Source organism: Lucilia sericata, unplaced genomic scaffold, assembly GCF_015586225.1.
Source record: "Lucilia sericata isolate MDLA Ls3-8-SP2 unplaced genomic scaffold, ASM1558622v1 Contig000107F_arrow, whole genome shotgun sequence".
Classification (NCBI taxonomy): Eukaryota; Metazoa; Arthropoda; class Insecta; order Diptera; family Calliphoridae; genus Lucilia; species Lucilia sericata.
The window spans coordinates 108,700-122,897 of record NW_023994139.1 but is presented as its reverse complement, the minus strand read 5'-3'; the positions used below and the strand labels follow the sequence as shown (position 1 = coordinate 122,897).

At 33.6% G+C, this 14,198-nt stretch overlaps 1 protein-coding gene and 1 long non-coding RNA gene across 3 annotated transcripts; one reads left to right on the top strand and one right to left on the bottom strand.

Annotated features, from left to right (window-relative positions):
- Nucleotides 1-1,559: 1,559 nt before the first annotated feature.
- LOC119600216 lies at nucleotides 1,560-8,430 on the bottom strand. Of its 2 annotated transcripts, XR_005231130.1 has the most exons (4): nucleotides 8,399-8,430; nucleotides 7,714-8,347; nucleotides 6,279-6,393; nucleotides 1,560-1,678 (listed from the first exon to the last, which is right to left on the bottom strand). It is a non-coding gene; the product is annotated as an uncharacterized LOC119600216 (long non-coding RNA). The 2 variants fall into 2 exon arrangements; XR_005231131.1 differs by lacking the exons at nucleotides 1,560-1,678; nucleotides 6,279-6,393 and adding an exon at nucleotides 6,565-6,868.
- Nucleotides 8,431-9,919: 1,489 nt separating this feature from the next.
- Nucleotides 9,920-14,162, top strand: LOC119600198 (uncharacterized protein K02A2.6-like). The gene is made up of 4 exons (XM_037950295.1): nucleotides 9,920-11,935; nucleotides 12,067-12,754; nucleotides 13,329-13,688; nucleotides 13,858-14,162. Exons 1-4 carry the CDS (start codon nucleotides 9,920-9,922, stop codon nucleotides 14,160-14,162), a joined length of 3,369 nt encoding a protein of 1,122 aa, XP_037806223.1.
- The last annotated feature ends 36 nt before the right edge of the window (nucleotides 14,163-14,198 follow it).

Here is a 14,198-nt window from a genome sequence, read left to right as displayed (position 1 = left end):
ATGTGCAAAACAGCATGGATGAAAAGCGACAGCCGCTTGAGACAACAACTCAAGGTCAGTTGTGTCGACATTCATCCCATACTGCCCTCTAATGATTAGCGTTAGAAGTGTAAAACACATAAGGATGTTTAGTATATTTGCTTTTGTTTTAATATGATTTATGGTGAGATCACAATAGCTCTCTAGGAGAGAATCAAGAAAAATGAATAAACCATCGTACCGCCGCTGATCAACAATTCCTTAGAAAATTAATATCAAAAAAAGTAGACGTAGATATTTATTCTTATATTTTTTTATTCATTTTAGTTATTTTCTTATAAGTTTTTTTTTCGTTATATGATTGATTTTGTATTTTATTATTATATTTACGTATATTATTCCTTTTTAAATTATTAGGTTAATCAATTTACCATTATTAGTAGTTATTTTAGTAGTTATTTTTTATATAAACACATACCGAACAATATCCACAACATATTTTTATATATCTTTTTTTAAAACATCTATCTACAAAACGAAACGTTATTATTTTTTTTCTTATTTAGTTCAAAATTATCGTAATTGAATACACATTTTAGTTCATTTAGGTGATGAATAGGGAAACTAGAGCCCAATTTAGAAATAGAAAAAGAAAAGTTGAGTTTGATACGAGCAGAACTTATAATCCTTTGTCTCCGAAACAGCGTAGAATTAGAACACCCATAGTCAATATGAATGAAAATAATAGTAAATCCAACGAAGGTCAGATTAGAGATCTCTCGAACACAATTATATCCAATAGGGCTAGTACATCTGCTAAATTACCAACGGAAACAGGATTACCCATGAATTCTGCCAATAGTAGTGCTATCAGTGAAGAAATAACACCAGAAGTCAGAGATTTAGTGGTTGATGAAGCATTATCTGTTCAGAAAACTCTACAGGAGCAGATTAGAAGTATGGTTCAGGGTGAGATACAGGAAGTTAGAAAATCAATAGGGGATTTAATGAAAGTTGTAGGAGATCTTTCGAAAATAGCTGCCCGAAATAATCAAACTACAGAGCCCACTAATGTAGGTAACAATAATGTGAGTGGAGCACGAGTCACTGAACTTTACCACATTAATCCACCTAGTGTAGAGTTAAACGCAATGCCAGGGACTAGTCAAGTTCAGACAGGTCAAGCGTGTTCAGAAAATAGTCAAAATAGAACTCCTTTATCAATACCAGCTCTACCAACTCGAACTGCTTATGGTAATTTTGTGCCACGGAAAAAGGGCAACACAAATCAGATTCCTCAAGCCACTGGTATTCAATTTAACACTAATTATGGCGAGAATATAGTCGGTAACTTACCATTTAATGGAAATTTTGGTAGCAATCAAGCAACCACTGGCTACAGTTTCGGCAATAATAATGTCCCAAATACATCGTCCATACCAAATGTAGCTGTACATAAAGAGTTACCTAAAATTTGGATACGAATAGATAAATGGAGGATTTCATTTTCCGTATAGAGCGTTTACAGGCTCAATATGAAATTCCAGTAGAAGAGTTAGAAAGAGACTTCCATCTCTTGTTATCAGGTCCAGCCAAGGATTGGTACTGGTTATTCGTCCAAACTCATTTCGGTGTTAAATGGCAAGCATTGCTGAGTCAGTACCAAACATCTAGGTCAAACTTCGAGATAATGCGTGATCTAGTGGAAAGAAGACAAAACTTTAATGAGTCTATAGATCAATTCTTTCACGCTATGAATCAAATACGCGCTAAATTGGTTCAGTCCATACCGGAGTACGACATGATTAAGATTTTGAAACGCAACGTTAAAGAAAGAGTCGCTAGGATAGTGTACCCAATTCCGGTTTCATCTGTAGAACAACTTAGAATCGAATGCAATGAGGCCGAAAGAAATTTTTCCCGTTGGGATAGTCGAAATTTACAGCCACCAACAAGATCATCTAGACCTGTAAGCGAGGTATATTTAGAGCATACTGAATACACAAACTTGGAAGGGGGTATAACTGAGGATTTAGAAGTTTCTGCGATACAATTAAATCAACAAAAATCTAATCTGGTGTGTTGGAACTGTAAAGTGCCAGGACACGTTTTTATGGAATGTCCTTCAACAGAAAGGGCACTGTTTTGTTACCGTTGTGGGAAACCAAACGTTATAACTCCAAACTGCCCAATTTGCCAGGGAAACTTGAAACGGGGCGTGGGAATGACTGGGGACCTACGTCCATCCAAAAATCCCAACAAAGAAAATTAGACAGTCCTCCAACAGATAAAGATAATGAAAATTTAGAAAGTTGGGAACAAATAGCGAAAGATATGCCTAAAATAAGACACAAATTACCGATAAAAACTAGACAAGACTATTATGATTACGTGAGAGCACAAATATTTAACACCGAAAAACTTCGAAAACCTTTGTCACAAAGAATTGTAAAGATTAGAGAAAAGTACAAAAGGAAACAGGAATGTAAAAGAATGATTGTGGATTCTGTAATTAGGATAGATAAATTAAAAGATAGTCGTGTTTATGTAAAAGTAGAATTAGAAGGAAAAGAAATATTAGGATTATTAGATAGTGGAGCATCTGTGAGCTTATTAGGAAAAGGATGTAGAGAACTAGTAGAAGAATTAGGTTTAAAAATAATACCAATATTCTCCAATGTGAAGACTGCAAGTGGTCAACACCATAGAATATTAGGTAAAGTAAATCTATCCATAAAGTATAAAGATAAGAAAGATAATATAATTCTATATCTTTGTCCTGATTTGGAACAACATTTATACCTAGGAATAGATTTTTGGCGTACTTTTAATTTAGCTCCAGAAGTTTTAGGCGTAGATGAAATAGCCATAGATAAAGTTTTAGAAGATTTTGCGCAGGATAGAGATAATTATAGAATAGGACCTCACGAACTAAATGATGAACAGAGACGTAGATTAGATGAGGTAATTGCTAAATTTGATACGTTTGAAGAAAAAGGATTGGGAAAAACGAATTTAGAAAAGCACACGATTAAGCTAATAAATGGTGCCGAACCGATCAAGGATCGTCACTATCCTATTTCACCAGCAGTTCAAGATATTATTTATAAGGAAATTGATAACATGTTAGAATTAAATGTGATAGAGATAAGCGAGAGTCCGTGGAGTAACAGAACCACAATCGTAAGGAAACCTGGTAAAAATAGATTTTGTTTGGACGCGAGAAAACTTAATAAATTAACTATTAAGGACGCGTATCCCTTACAAAATATAAACGGTATTTTAAGTAGGATCGATGAGACGTATTTTATAAGTAGCGTTGATCTTAAATTCGCTTTCTGGCAAATAGAACTCGACCCAGAAAGTAGACCGTATACTGCGTTTACCGTTGCAGGGAGACCGCTATATCAATTTCGGGTTATGCCCTTTGGTCTCTGTAACACGGCCCAGCGTTTATGTAGGTTGATGGACAAGGTTATACCACAAACTTTTTATCTATCTTGACGACTTGTTAATAATTTCGAATGACTTTGATAAACATTTACAATTACTGGAAGAAGTGGCTAATTGTCTGAGAAAAGCCAACTTAACAATAAGCTTAAAGAAGTCCCAATTTTGTTTCGAGCAATTGAAATACTTAGGATTCATCGTAGGTGGAGGCATGCTTAAAACCGACCCCGATAAAGTCAAGGCAATCAGGGAAATAAAAATACCGAAATCTGTGAGAGAAGTGAGAAGTTTTCTGGGTACTGCAGGATGGTACCGCAGATTCATTAAAAATTTCTCAGTTATATCTGCACCGCTTACAGATACCTTAAAAAAATCAAAAAAGTTCGAAATGACCCCAGAAGCTATAGTTGCATTTGAAAACTTGAAAAAGGCTCTGACCTCAGCACCAGTGCTTCGTCACCCGGACTTCACTAAGAGGTTCTATGTGCAATGCGATGCTTGCGAATATGATATCGGTGCTGTTTTGTACCAGATATTCGGGGAAAATGAGGAACATCCCATTGCATTCTTTTCCCAAAAGTTAAATTCGTGCCAAAGAAATTATAGCGTTACCGAAAAGGAATGCTATGCTGCGGTAATGGCTGTCGAAAAGTTCAGGCAATACGTGGAGATGATGCCTTTCACCATCGTCACTGATCACGCTAGCCTTAAGTGGTTAATGACCTTAAAGGACTTAACAGGAAGGTTAGCTAGGTGGTCTCTTAAACTACAAGCATTTGATTTTGATATAAAACATAGAAAAAGGTTCAGAAAACATAGTTGCCGATATGCTATCAAGATTACCAAATGTTGATGAGCTCAATTTAACAGAAAATTTAGGTTTTGAAACGAATGAATTCGAAAGTGAAGAATATGTACACTGAAAATAATCCATGCCTAATATACACGAAATATGTTGTACATTGTACAAAATGATTCGTGGTCTCGCACCACGAAATTCTTTCGTAATATATACGAAATTGTACGAAATATTTTAGTAAAATGCAAAATAATTTTATATAATTTTAGAAAAAAAAAAATTTCATTTTACGATTTTTTAAAGACAAATATGTTGTTCTTTTAAAATAATTATTATTAATTTAGAAAAAGATTGTGCATTAAAAAAAAAATTATGTTTTTTAAAAAAACATAAAAAATTTTGCAGGAAATTAGCTGCCTAATTTAAAATTACGTTTAATTTAACTCGCTTAAAATTACGAAAAAAAAAATTCGTAACAAAATATTTTTTTTTTTTTGTGAAATCAAAAATAATTCTTGTATATTACTAATTAATTTTGTTACGAAAAAAATTCGTTACTTTCGTTAAATATTACATGTCTTAACGAAATTATTTTTGTAAAAGAAAACAAAGTTTCTTAATATATACGAAAAAAGATATTACGACAGGGTTTCGTACTTTCGTAAAATTAGAAAAGGGGTTGATTAAACAATATTTCGTATTATACACGAAATTTTCGTATATATTACGAAAAAAGTAGTTACGAAATTTTTTTCGTAAAGTTAAGCATGGATTATTTTCAATGTAGATTTGGTGAAACATGTACAGGAAAATAGAGGCAAATTGCCTGATATAAAAGTTGAAGAGGGTTTAATATACAAAAAGATTGGTTTTGATCAAATGGAAATTATGGATTCCAGTGATGATTACACACCAATTAATTGAACATGCTCACTCGGCATTAACAACAGCTCACGGGGGTGTAGCAAAGACACTTGAGAGATTGAGACGAACTTTTTATTGGCCAAAAATGGCAGTTCAAGTAAACAACTTTGTAGGTAATTGTATAGTCTGTAAGGAATCAAAACCTTGCAACCTCAATCTGAGACCCGAAATGGGAAAACCGGTCATAACGGAAAGACCATTTCCAGAAATTGTATATAGATTTCATGGGTAAATATCCTCGCTCGAGAAAGGGAAATAGTCATATCTTCATTGTCGTTGATCATTTTACTAAGTTCATGTTCTTAAAAGCGATGAAAGAAGCGACAACCAATAATGTTATTGATTTTCTCGTTCACGAAATCTTCCATAAATTCGGAGTGCCTGAGGTAATACATAGCGATAATGGCAGTCAGTTTGTGTCTAAAGGCTTTGAGAATTTATTAAAAACCTATAAAATACAACATTTAAGAACCGCTGTGTATTCACCTCAAAGCAATGCGAGTGAACGAGTAAATCAATCAGTGTTGTCTGCTATAAGAGCATATTTAGAGAAAGACCATCGGGACTGGGACATGTACCTTTCCGAAATTGAGTGTGCACTCAGAACGTCCGTACACACAGCCACAGGTGTAACCCCTTTTTCGCACTTTTTGGGTTTCACATGTACACTAGTGGAGCCGATTATAAATTGGGGAGGAAATTGCAATCTTTGAGCGATCATGAAATCTTGGAAATAAATCGAAATGACAAGTTAGAAATTATAAGGGAGAAGATGAAACAAAATATACAAAAAGCGCAGGAAAAGAGCGCGGAAAGATACAATCGAGGAGCACGTTTTATTAGATTGGTACCCGGTCAAGAAGTTTACCGGAGAAATACTGTGCTAAGCAATTTTAGTAAAAATATAAATGCCAAATTCTGCAAAAAGTTTCTAAAATGTAGGGTAGTAAAACCCGTGAATTGGAAACGTTACAGGGTAATCCAATCGGTATCTATCATGCCCAAGATATAAAAATGTAAAACAAATAAAAATCGTGCAATATTTACATAGTTTTGTCTCAAAATATCCCTAATACCTTTCATAATCCCTAATAACCTTTAACATAAACAAAACAACTTGACTTACCTTAAATGTGATCTATAACAAATTGGTTTTTTAATGTTGTCCAAAATTTTTGTCGGATAAAGTATTTGAATCCTTCTGTATACAAGTCCACGTCAGGTTTACGTTGGTGATGTATCTGTATGTAGAAAGAAAATAAACAAAATTTTAACAAGGTAAAATAATTATTTTATTTTATTTTATTTATTTATTTACATATCATACTTATAAATTAATTATTAGTACAATAATAATAAAAGCTATGACAACAAGGGCCTTAAGCTTACCGAGATTAGAGGAAATTATATGGAATTATAAAGATTAGAATGTTTTACAAAATTTATAATTAACTTGATATTGTCATTGTTCACTGGGACGTCAATTAATTGGAAAATATCATTACCGTGAAGAATGGAGTTTTTGGAAAAATAATTATTATTTGTATGTTTATGCTACTTCCCGTAAAATGATTTCCTGGAAAAGGATAAGAAATGTCTCGAATACCTTCTTTATGAAAGTCTTTCGAAGACTGTGACCAGGTATAATAGGAAAGAAAACTCGAAGAGGTAACGAAGAGTGTAGAGGTATTTCCAGTAGGTAATGTTGTGATGATTCTGAAATGTAATTTAAAATGATTTTAAATTTGATGAAAGAAGTTAGTGATTATATTTTTTTCTTCGAACCTGGTGTTCAAGTCCTAAATTCCGCTAATGGGAAGTATCCGAATCCAAGGTGCAATATTAATGCAATCTGTGTCGTTTTAAGTGCAATAATAGTTTTAGGTCATCTGTGATATTAGTTTTAAAAAAATGCAATATTAGGTTTAGAAAACTTTGTAATTATTTGATCAAATTATATTTTTTTGTTTGTTTGTTTTCGTCCTAATATTGACCAACTTAAGAATATATCATTATGACCAAAGAAATATTATTCTTTAATACGACAATGATACTCATTAATAGAACACATTGTACTTGATTCACCTAACATCGGTTATAGAAATATATAAAAAAAAATTTTTTTTTTCGTGTACATATACCAGATAGATATATAGTAAAATCACCAACAGGTCACCAAAATATCGGAGGAAGTTATAAAAGAATTCATTCCTGATTTTTTTTTTTTTTTTTTTTTAATTTGAACTATATTTTAAAGAATTCATAATTTTTCAAATTCATTCCCTGATATTTAATTCCACCAAAGCTTTCGATTTAAGTGAATTGATTCCCGGAAGAATTAATTCCTATAGAATGTTAAATTAATTTTGTTTGCATTCAATCGAATGCAAATCCAAATAGTTAAGCTTTAGAATTAAAATTCAGAGAATGATTTTGAAGAATCGCACATTCGAAAATTTCAAGCCGAGTCTTTTCCAGCTGTGAATAGTAGTGCCCGGCTAGAGAATCTTCAGGGTGTGGGAGTTCCCCACGTTGGGTTTCTAAAAAGAATTAAAACTTACCCGCACACCGCTCTCTTCAACTGTGTTGTTAGACATCGGAGTTTTGTTGCGTGTAAGAGGGCCTTAAGCCTCCTGGCTGCGCCACTGGCTCCAAAAAACCCCCTAAAACACGCCTCTGACTCAAAAAAAATTTTTGCGTGGGGGGACGGGCAAATCACTGTTTGGGAAGAGGTCGTCTACTCCTAAAACCTCTTTTTTACCAAAATTAGTATTTTAAATAGGGAGGGGCTACTAATTGCGTATGGAGCCACCACTCCTGCCCACTCCCGGTGGATTTCTTTCGCAATTGAGATTGAGCAACTAATTGCAGTTGGAGCCACCACTCCTCCAGCTCAATCTCGGTGGATTTATTTATTTTTTTTGGTAATAGGGAGGGGCTACTAATTGCGTATGGTGCCACCACTCCTGCCCACTCCCGGTGGATTTGTTATTATGAGATTGGGCTAATAAAATGTAGTTGAAGGCACCACTCCTCCAGCCCAATCTCGGTGGATTTAATTTTGTTGGTTGTTTTTTTGTTTATATTTTGTACCTGAAAAGAAAAAAGAATACATAGCAATAAAAGTAAGAAAAAAAAACAATTGGAACAATACATAATTACCCCATCTCCATGTCCAAAGATTGTCCTAGATTCCTGAAAATAAAAAAATAAAAGATAAATATTAAAATTAGTCGTACTACTTACCATCATCATCCATTGAATTATACGCCATGTGTATGTAAATAACAGCTGTTTGAGTATAAGTCGTAGAGAAGCTGTGTTTAGTAAGCATAGTAGTGGCAATGCACTTAAGTAGAAAATATATGCAGGGTTGCAGTTTTCATTCAAAAGTAACTAATTTTGAAAATCAAAATTTTAAAATAGAAAATTATGAATGAAATTTTGTATGTTGCTAAAATTGCTGAACGCCTGGTATTGTAGGAGATTGATATAGAGGAGTAACGCATAATTTGTTAATTTATTTTGTTTAAACAAATAAAGTCCGCAAGAAGTAAAGTTATTTTTTATTGCGCTTAAACAAATTATGTATATTATTTATTTTCTTTTATATATATTTAGAATCCAATTCGCGGGAAAGGTCAAGGGGCCACAACCATACAAACCTATGGGAGAGATGTAATAAATAGGAGAAGTATATGTACGCGGGCAAATTTACAAATAAATAAATAAAAAAAAATTCCAAATATGGTAATATATATATAGAAAATATCGGCGGGAACTAATACCGGCAAAATATTGTCAGTAATTAAGCTGTCAGTGGTATAAAAGAAGTATTGGTTAGGTAGACAAGCTTAAAAGGTGTAGAAAAGTGCAAGTGTAAGAAAGTAAATTTCAAGAAAAATTTTAATTTTACAAAAAGAAAATTTTAATATTTTAAATAGTCAAACAATTTGAGAATTTTAAATATTATCCAAAAGACAATTAATTAAACTGAAAAGACAACCATCAAACCCAAAATAAAGTGCTAGTGAATAAATAACTAATTTTGTGTATTAACAATAAGAGATAAAATAAAACGTAAGTGTTGTTCAAGAAAAACAAATTAAATAAGTGTTATAGATGTTTGAAAGAAAATATTAAAAAAAAATGTTGTTTTCCGTACAGCTGGCTATTTTCAGAACTGGTGATGGAAGAGCAATAGATCACAGGAGAAATAGCCAGGTAAGTCCTATACCTATATATTTTATATATTTTTCCTTGCACATATCCTAAACTACATCTAATAAGAAGAGGCTAGAGAAGATTTTACGCCGAGACAAAACTGCAAGTAAAGATAGTAATTTGAAATAAAGCTGTTGGCAACCCCAAATAAGCAACTTCTATGTTCTCTGTACTAAAATTATAACTGCCGTTTTTATATTGTCTTATATACATACTTTTATATTGTCATACATACATAGTTTGCCGCTATTACTTTTTGTTATGTTTATTGTACATTGTTAAGTCGTCTAATAAACATCACACAGTCGTATACGCGGTAACTATTTTAAATTAATTTGTTATTTGTTTTATTATTAATTATTGTTTTTAAATAAAGGTTAACTTTGGGTTAGAATTAAACTCCATTGTTTCACTCAACCACCTGACAATCATAACAATTGGCGACGAGGATTTTTAAACATAAAAAAAAATTGCAACGACATTGCAATATAAAAAAAACACGATCGTTTTATTTTTTTGTTGTGAGTGAAATTAATAAACACAATGACTTCTTTGGAACAAGTGGTTGGACAACTCCTAGCGCGTCAACAAGAGGCTATGGAAAAACAACACCAACTAATGGAAAGACTGATTATTGCTACACAAGGATCAACGGCAAGTAATGTAAGTGGGTCAACAACACCTTCTGCAAGTGTAACTGCCCCAGAAGCCTTGATGGACATTTTATCGAAAAGTATACGTGAGTTTACCTACGAACCTGAAGAAAACCAGATTTTCGGCACTTGGTACGAGCGCTATGAAGATGTTTTCCAGGTTGAAGCAGATCAACTTGATGATGCAGCAAAAGTGAGGTTATTGTTGAGAAAGGTTAGTAATGGCGTATTTAACAAATACAAAGACTATTTACTTCCAAAACAACCTAGTGACGTCACATTCCAACAAACAGTGGACATCTTGAAAAAACTTTTTGGAAGGAAAGAGAGTCTATTCAGTACTCGTGTAAAATGTATAACAAATGTAAAAAAAGAAGACGAAGACATAATCAGTTACGCCGCCAAAGTAAATCGCCATTGTGAAAATTTTTTAATAAATACATGTACTGCTGATAATTTTAAATGCCTTATACTTGTAAATGGCTTGTCATCGCATAAGGATCAAGAATATAAAGCGAGACTTTTGACTCTACTAGAGTCAGAAACTGAACAAAATCAGTTGAATTTGGATAATTTAGTCGCTGAAGTAGAACGAATCAACAGTCTTAAACGCGATGTTTCAACAAAGGAAAATCCAAATGTCAACATAGTTCATAGTTCCAAGCAACGTACACCACAGAATGCTAATAAAGACCTAAAGCCAAGGCGATCGTGCTGGCAATGTGGAAATATGCATTTTGTCCGGGATTGTGGTTATACAACACACAAATGCTCACAGTGTGGTAAAGTTGGACATAAGGAAGGATTTTGCTCATGCTTTCCAGATAAAAAGCCAAATATAAGCAAAAATAATCAGCAACATCAAAATAAAAGTAATTTCAAGAAAACGCGTAAAACAATAAAAAGCGTATATGCAACCACAGCAGCATGTAAAAATAGACGATACATTTCACTACAAATTAACAATGTAAATCTCTCTCTTCAACATGATACTGGTTCGGATGTCACGATCATCTCAAAGAAGAACTGGGTAAAAATTGGTAAACCAACTTTAAAAATTTCTCAGCACAAGCCAAGAGATGCTTCTACAAATGAAATTAACATAATAGGTCAGTTTCAGTGTACAGTAGTTATCAATAATCAAAACCAAACTTGCAACATTTTGGTATCATCACTTCCCGATTTGAATCTTTTCGGTTCTGACTTAATGGAACAATTTAAATTGTGGAACCAACCAATTGATTCGTATACATCGTGTAAACAACTTCAAGTTAACAACACACTCACAGAATCTGAATTGCGTAAAACATACCCAGAAGTTTTTAGGAATGAAATTGGACACTGCACTCATTTTAAAGTTCACCCACAAATTAAACCACAAGTCGTTCCTGTTTTTCGTCCTAAAAGGCAAGTAGCGTATGCAGCAAAAGATCAACTAGACAGTGAAATTCAAAAACTTGAACGTGAAGGTATCATTTCACCAATAAATTTTTCTGAATGGGCTGCACCCATTGTGGTGGTGAAAAAGGCTTCTGGTAATCTACGTATTTGTGGGGATTACTCCACTGGACTAAATGATCAGCTAGAACCTCACACGTTTCCACTACCTCTTCCAGATGAAATTTTTATAAATTTTAACAACTGTTCAATATTTTCAATAATTGATTTAAATAATGCCTACATGCAAATAGAAGTCGACGATGACACGAAAAAACTACTAGTTATTAACACTCATCGTGGCTTGTACACTTTTAATCGGCTTAGCCCAGGTGTGAGATCGGCTCCTGGTGCTTTTCAACAGTGTATGGAATCAATTATTTCTGGTATTAAAGGCGTTTTTCCTTATCTGGACGATGTTATTGTAGCTACACCAACACGCGAAGAAAATATAGCAGCTGTAAAACAGGTATTTGAAAGTTTAAAAAAATACAACATTACAGTGAATTTTGAAAAATGCAAATTTTTTAAAACTTCGTGTACATACCTTGGTTACCATTTCGACAAAAAAGGCGTTTATCCAGATAAAAATAAATTAACTACTACGGTAAATTTCTACATGAAATGAGAATGCTTAGAGATCCTTTGGATAATTTACTCAAGAAAAACACAGCATGGAGTTGGTCATCTTCATGTCAACGCAGTTTTGAACGGTTTAAACAGCTTCTGTCATCTGATTTGTTGCTTACTCACTTTGATCCAAAGCTTCCTATCAAAGTAGCAGCTGACGCCTCAAACGTTGGACTGGGTGCATACATCTGTCATGTTTTCTCTCTCACTCCAGCTGAGCAAAATTACTCTCAAATTGAAAAGGAAGGATTGGCGCTGGTTTTCGCGGTAAATAAATTCCATAAATATTTATTTGTAAGAAAATTTATTCTTCAAACGGATCAGAAGCCCCTGCTTTCAATTTTTGGAAATAAAAAAGGAATTCCGGCACATTCTGCAAACCGTCTCCAGCGATGGGCTCTTACACTCATGTCATACGATTTTACTTTGCAATACATTTCAACTCATGAATTCGGAGCAGCTGATATTTTATCTCGTCTAATTTTTAATGTACCAAAACCAAACGAAGACACTATCATCGCTTGTATTCAATTGGAAGATGACATCAAAAAGGTAATTAACGATATCACAAATGCCTTGCCGTTAACATTCAACATGATTTGTGCTGCAACTAAAAAGGATTCAAATCTCCAAGATCTTATAAAATTCTTACAAACTGGTAAGTGGCCAAATGAAAAATCTTCTGATATTCAGTGTTATTTTTCGAGAAAACAAGATTTAAGTATTGTTGATGATTGTGTTATGTACGGGGAGCGTATTATAATACCCAGCTGTTTTTAGAAAACGCATTCTAAAAGAATTACACAAAGGTCATCATGGTATCGAGAGGACAAAGGCACTGGCTCGCAGTTATGTTTATTGGCCCCATATGGATGATGAAATTAAAAGGTATGTACAGAATTGTACCAAATGCTCTTCAGTAGCAAAATCGTTACCAAAAACTTCACTTTATTCATGGCCATTAACAAAACAACCTATGGAAAGAGTTCATATAGATATAGCCGGTCCTGTTGATAATTTTTATTATTTCGTAATAGTAGATTCATTTTCGAAGTGGCCACAAATTTATCAAATTAAATCGATTTCTTCAAATTCAATTATAAATTGTATGCGCGATTTCACTTCATTGTTTGGAAACCCTGAATTAATAGTGAGTGATAATGGAACTCAGTTCTCCAGCAGCATGTTTTTCAAGTTTTGTCAAGAAAATGGTATTTTACACAAATTCACAGCTCCATACCACCCTCAATCAAATGGTCAGGCAGAAAGGTTCGTTGACACTTTAAAGCGCGCTTTGAAAAAACTCGAAGGAATGGGCACTGCTAGTGAAAATCTACAAACATTTTTAAAATGTTATCGTTCTTCACCAAATCCTAGCTCTGGTGGCAAATCGCCTTCTGAATTGTTCGTGGGGAGAAAAATAAGGATTAATCTTGATCTACTTAAAAAACCAACAGAATCCCAATTACAACGAAACGAGAAAATGGAAGAACAATATAACAAACGTAATGGTGCTAAAGAGCGGATATACAATATTGGTCAGAAAGTTTACGCAAAATTATACAAATTAAATAAATCTGAATGGTTCCCAGGTATTATCAAACGAAAACTCGGAAATGTCAATTACGAAGTCGAAATCGAAAACATTCCTGAATTTCGTGCAGTTAGATCTCATACAAACCAACTAAGACCTCGTTATTCTGAATCTGAGAACATAGCAGCTAATGATGTTTTATTTGATTACATATTTCAATTTAACAGCTCAACAGACTCCTCCTAGAGATCAAAATATGAGAGACAATGAATTTGAATATGTACCACTCACTGATGGACAGACTACATCTACAGATGAATTGCAACCTGTTCAAGATCCACTTCTAGTTACTTCACCATCTGGTTCAACAAACGTGAATAGTCTACCGACAACTTTAGAAAAGTTAACGTCAACATTAGAAGAAGGTGCATCGACTAGTAATTCAACAACAGATCCTGTAGTTCAAACAGATGAAGCTAATTTTAAATGCCTTATATTTGTAAATGGCTTGTCATCGCATAGGTTAGGTTAGGTTAGGTTGATAGGAGGATGTATACTACATCAAATC

Excerpts from the sequence above, each read along its gene's own strand:
- LOC119600198 (XM_037950295.1), top strand. The coding sequence starts at position 9,920 with ATGACTTCTTTGGAACAAGTGGTTGGACAACTCCTAGCGCGTCAACAA. Across the intron at positions 11,936-12,066 it reads ATATAGCAGCTGTAAAACAG|TACTACGGTAAATTTCTACA; the intron begins GTATTTGAAAGT and ends AAATAAATTAAC. Across the intron at positions 13,689-13,857 it reads TAAATCTGAATGGTTCCCAG|CTCAACAGACTCCTCCTAGA; the intron begins GTATTATCAAAC and ends TCAATTTAACAG.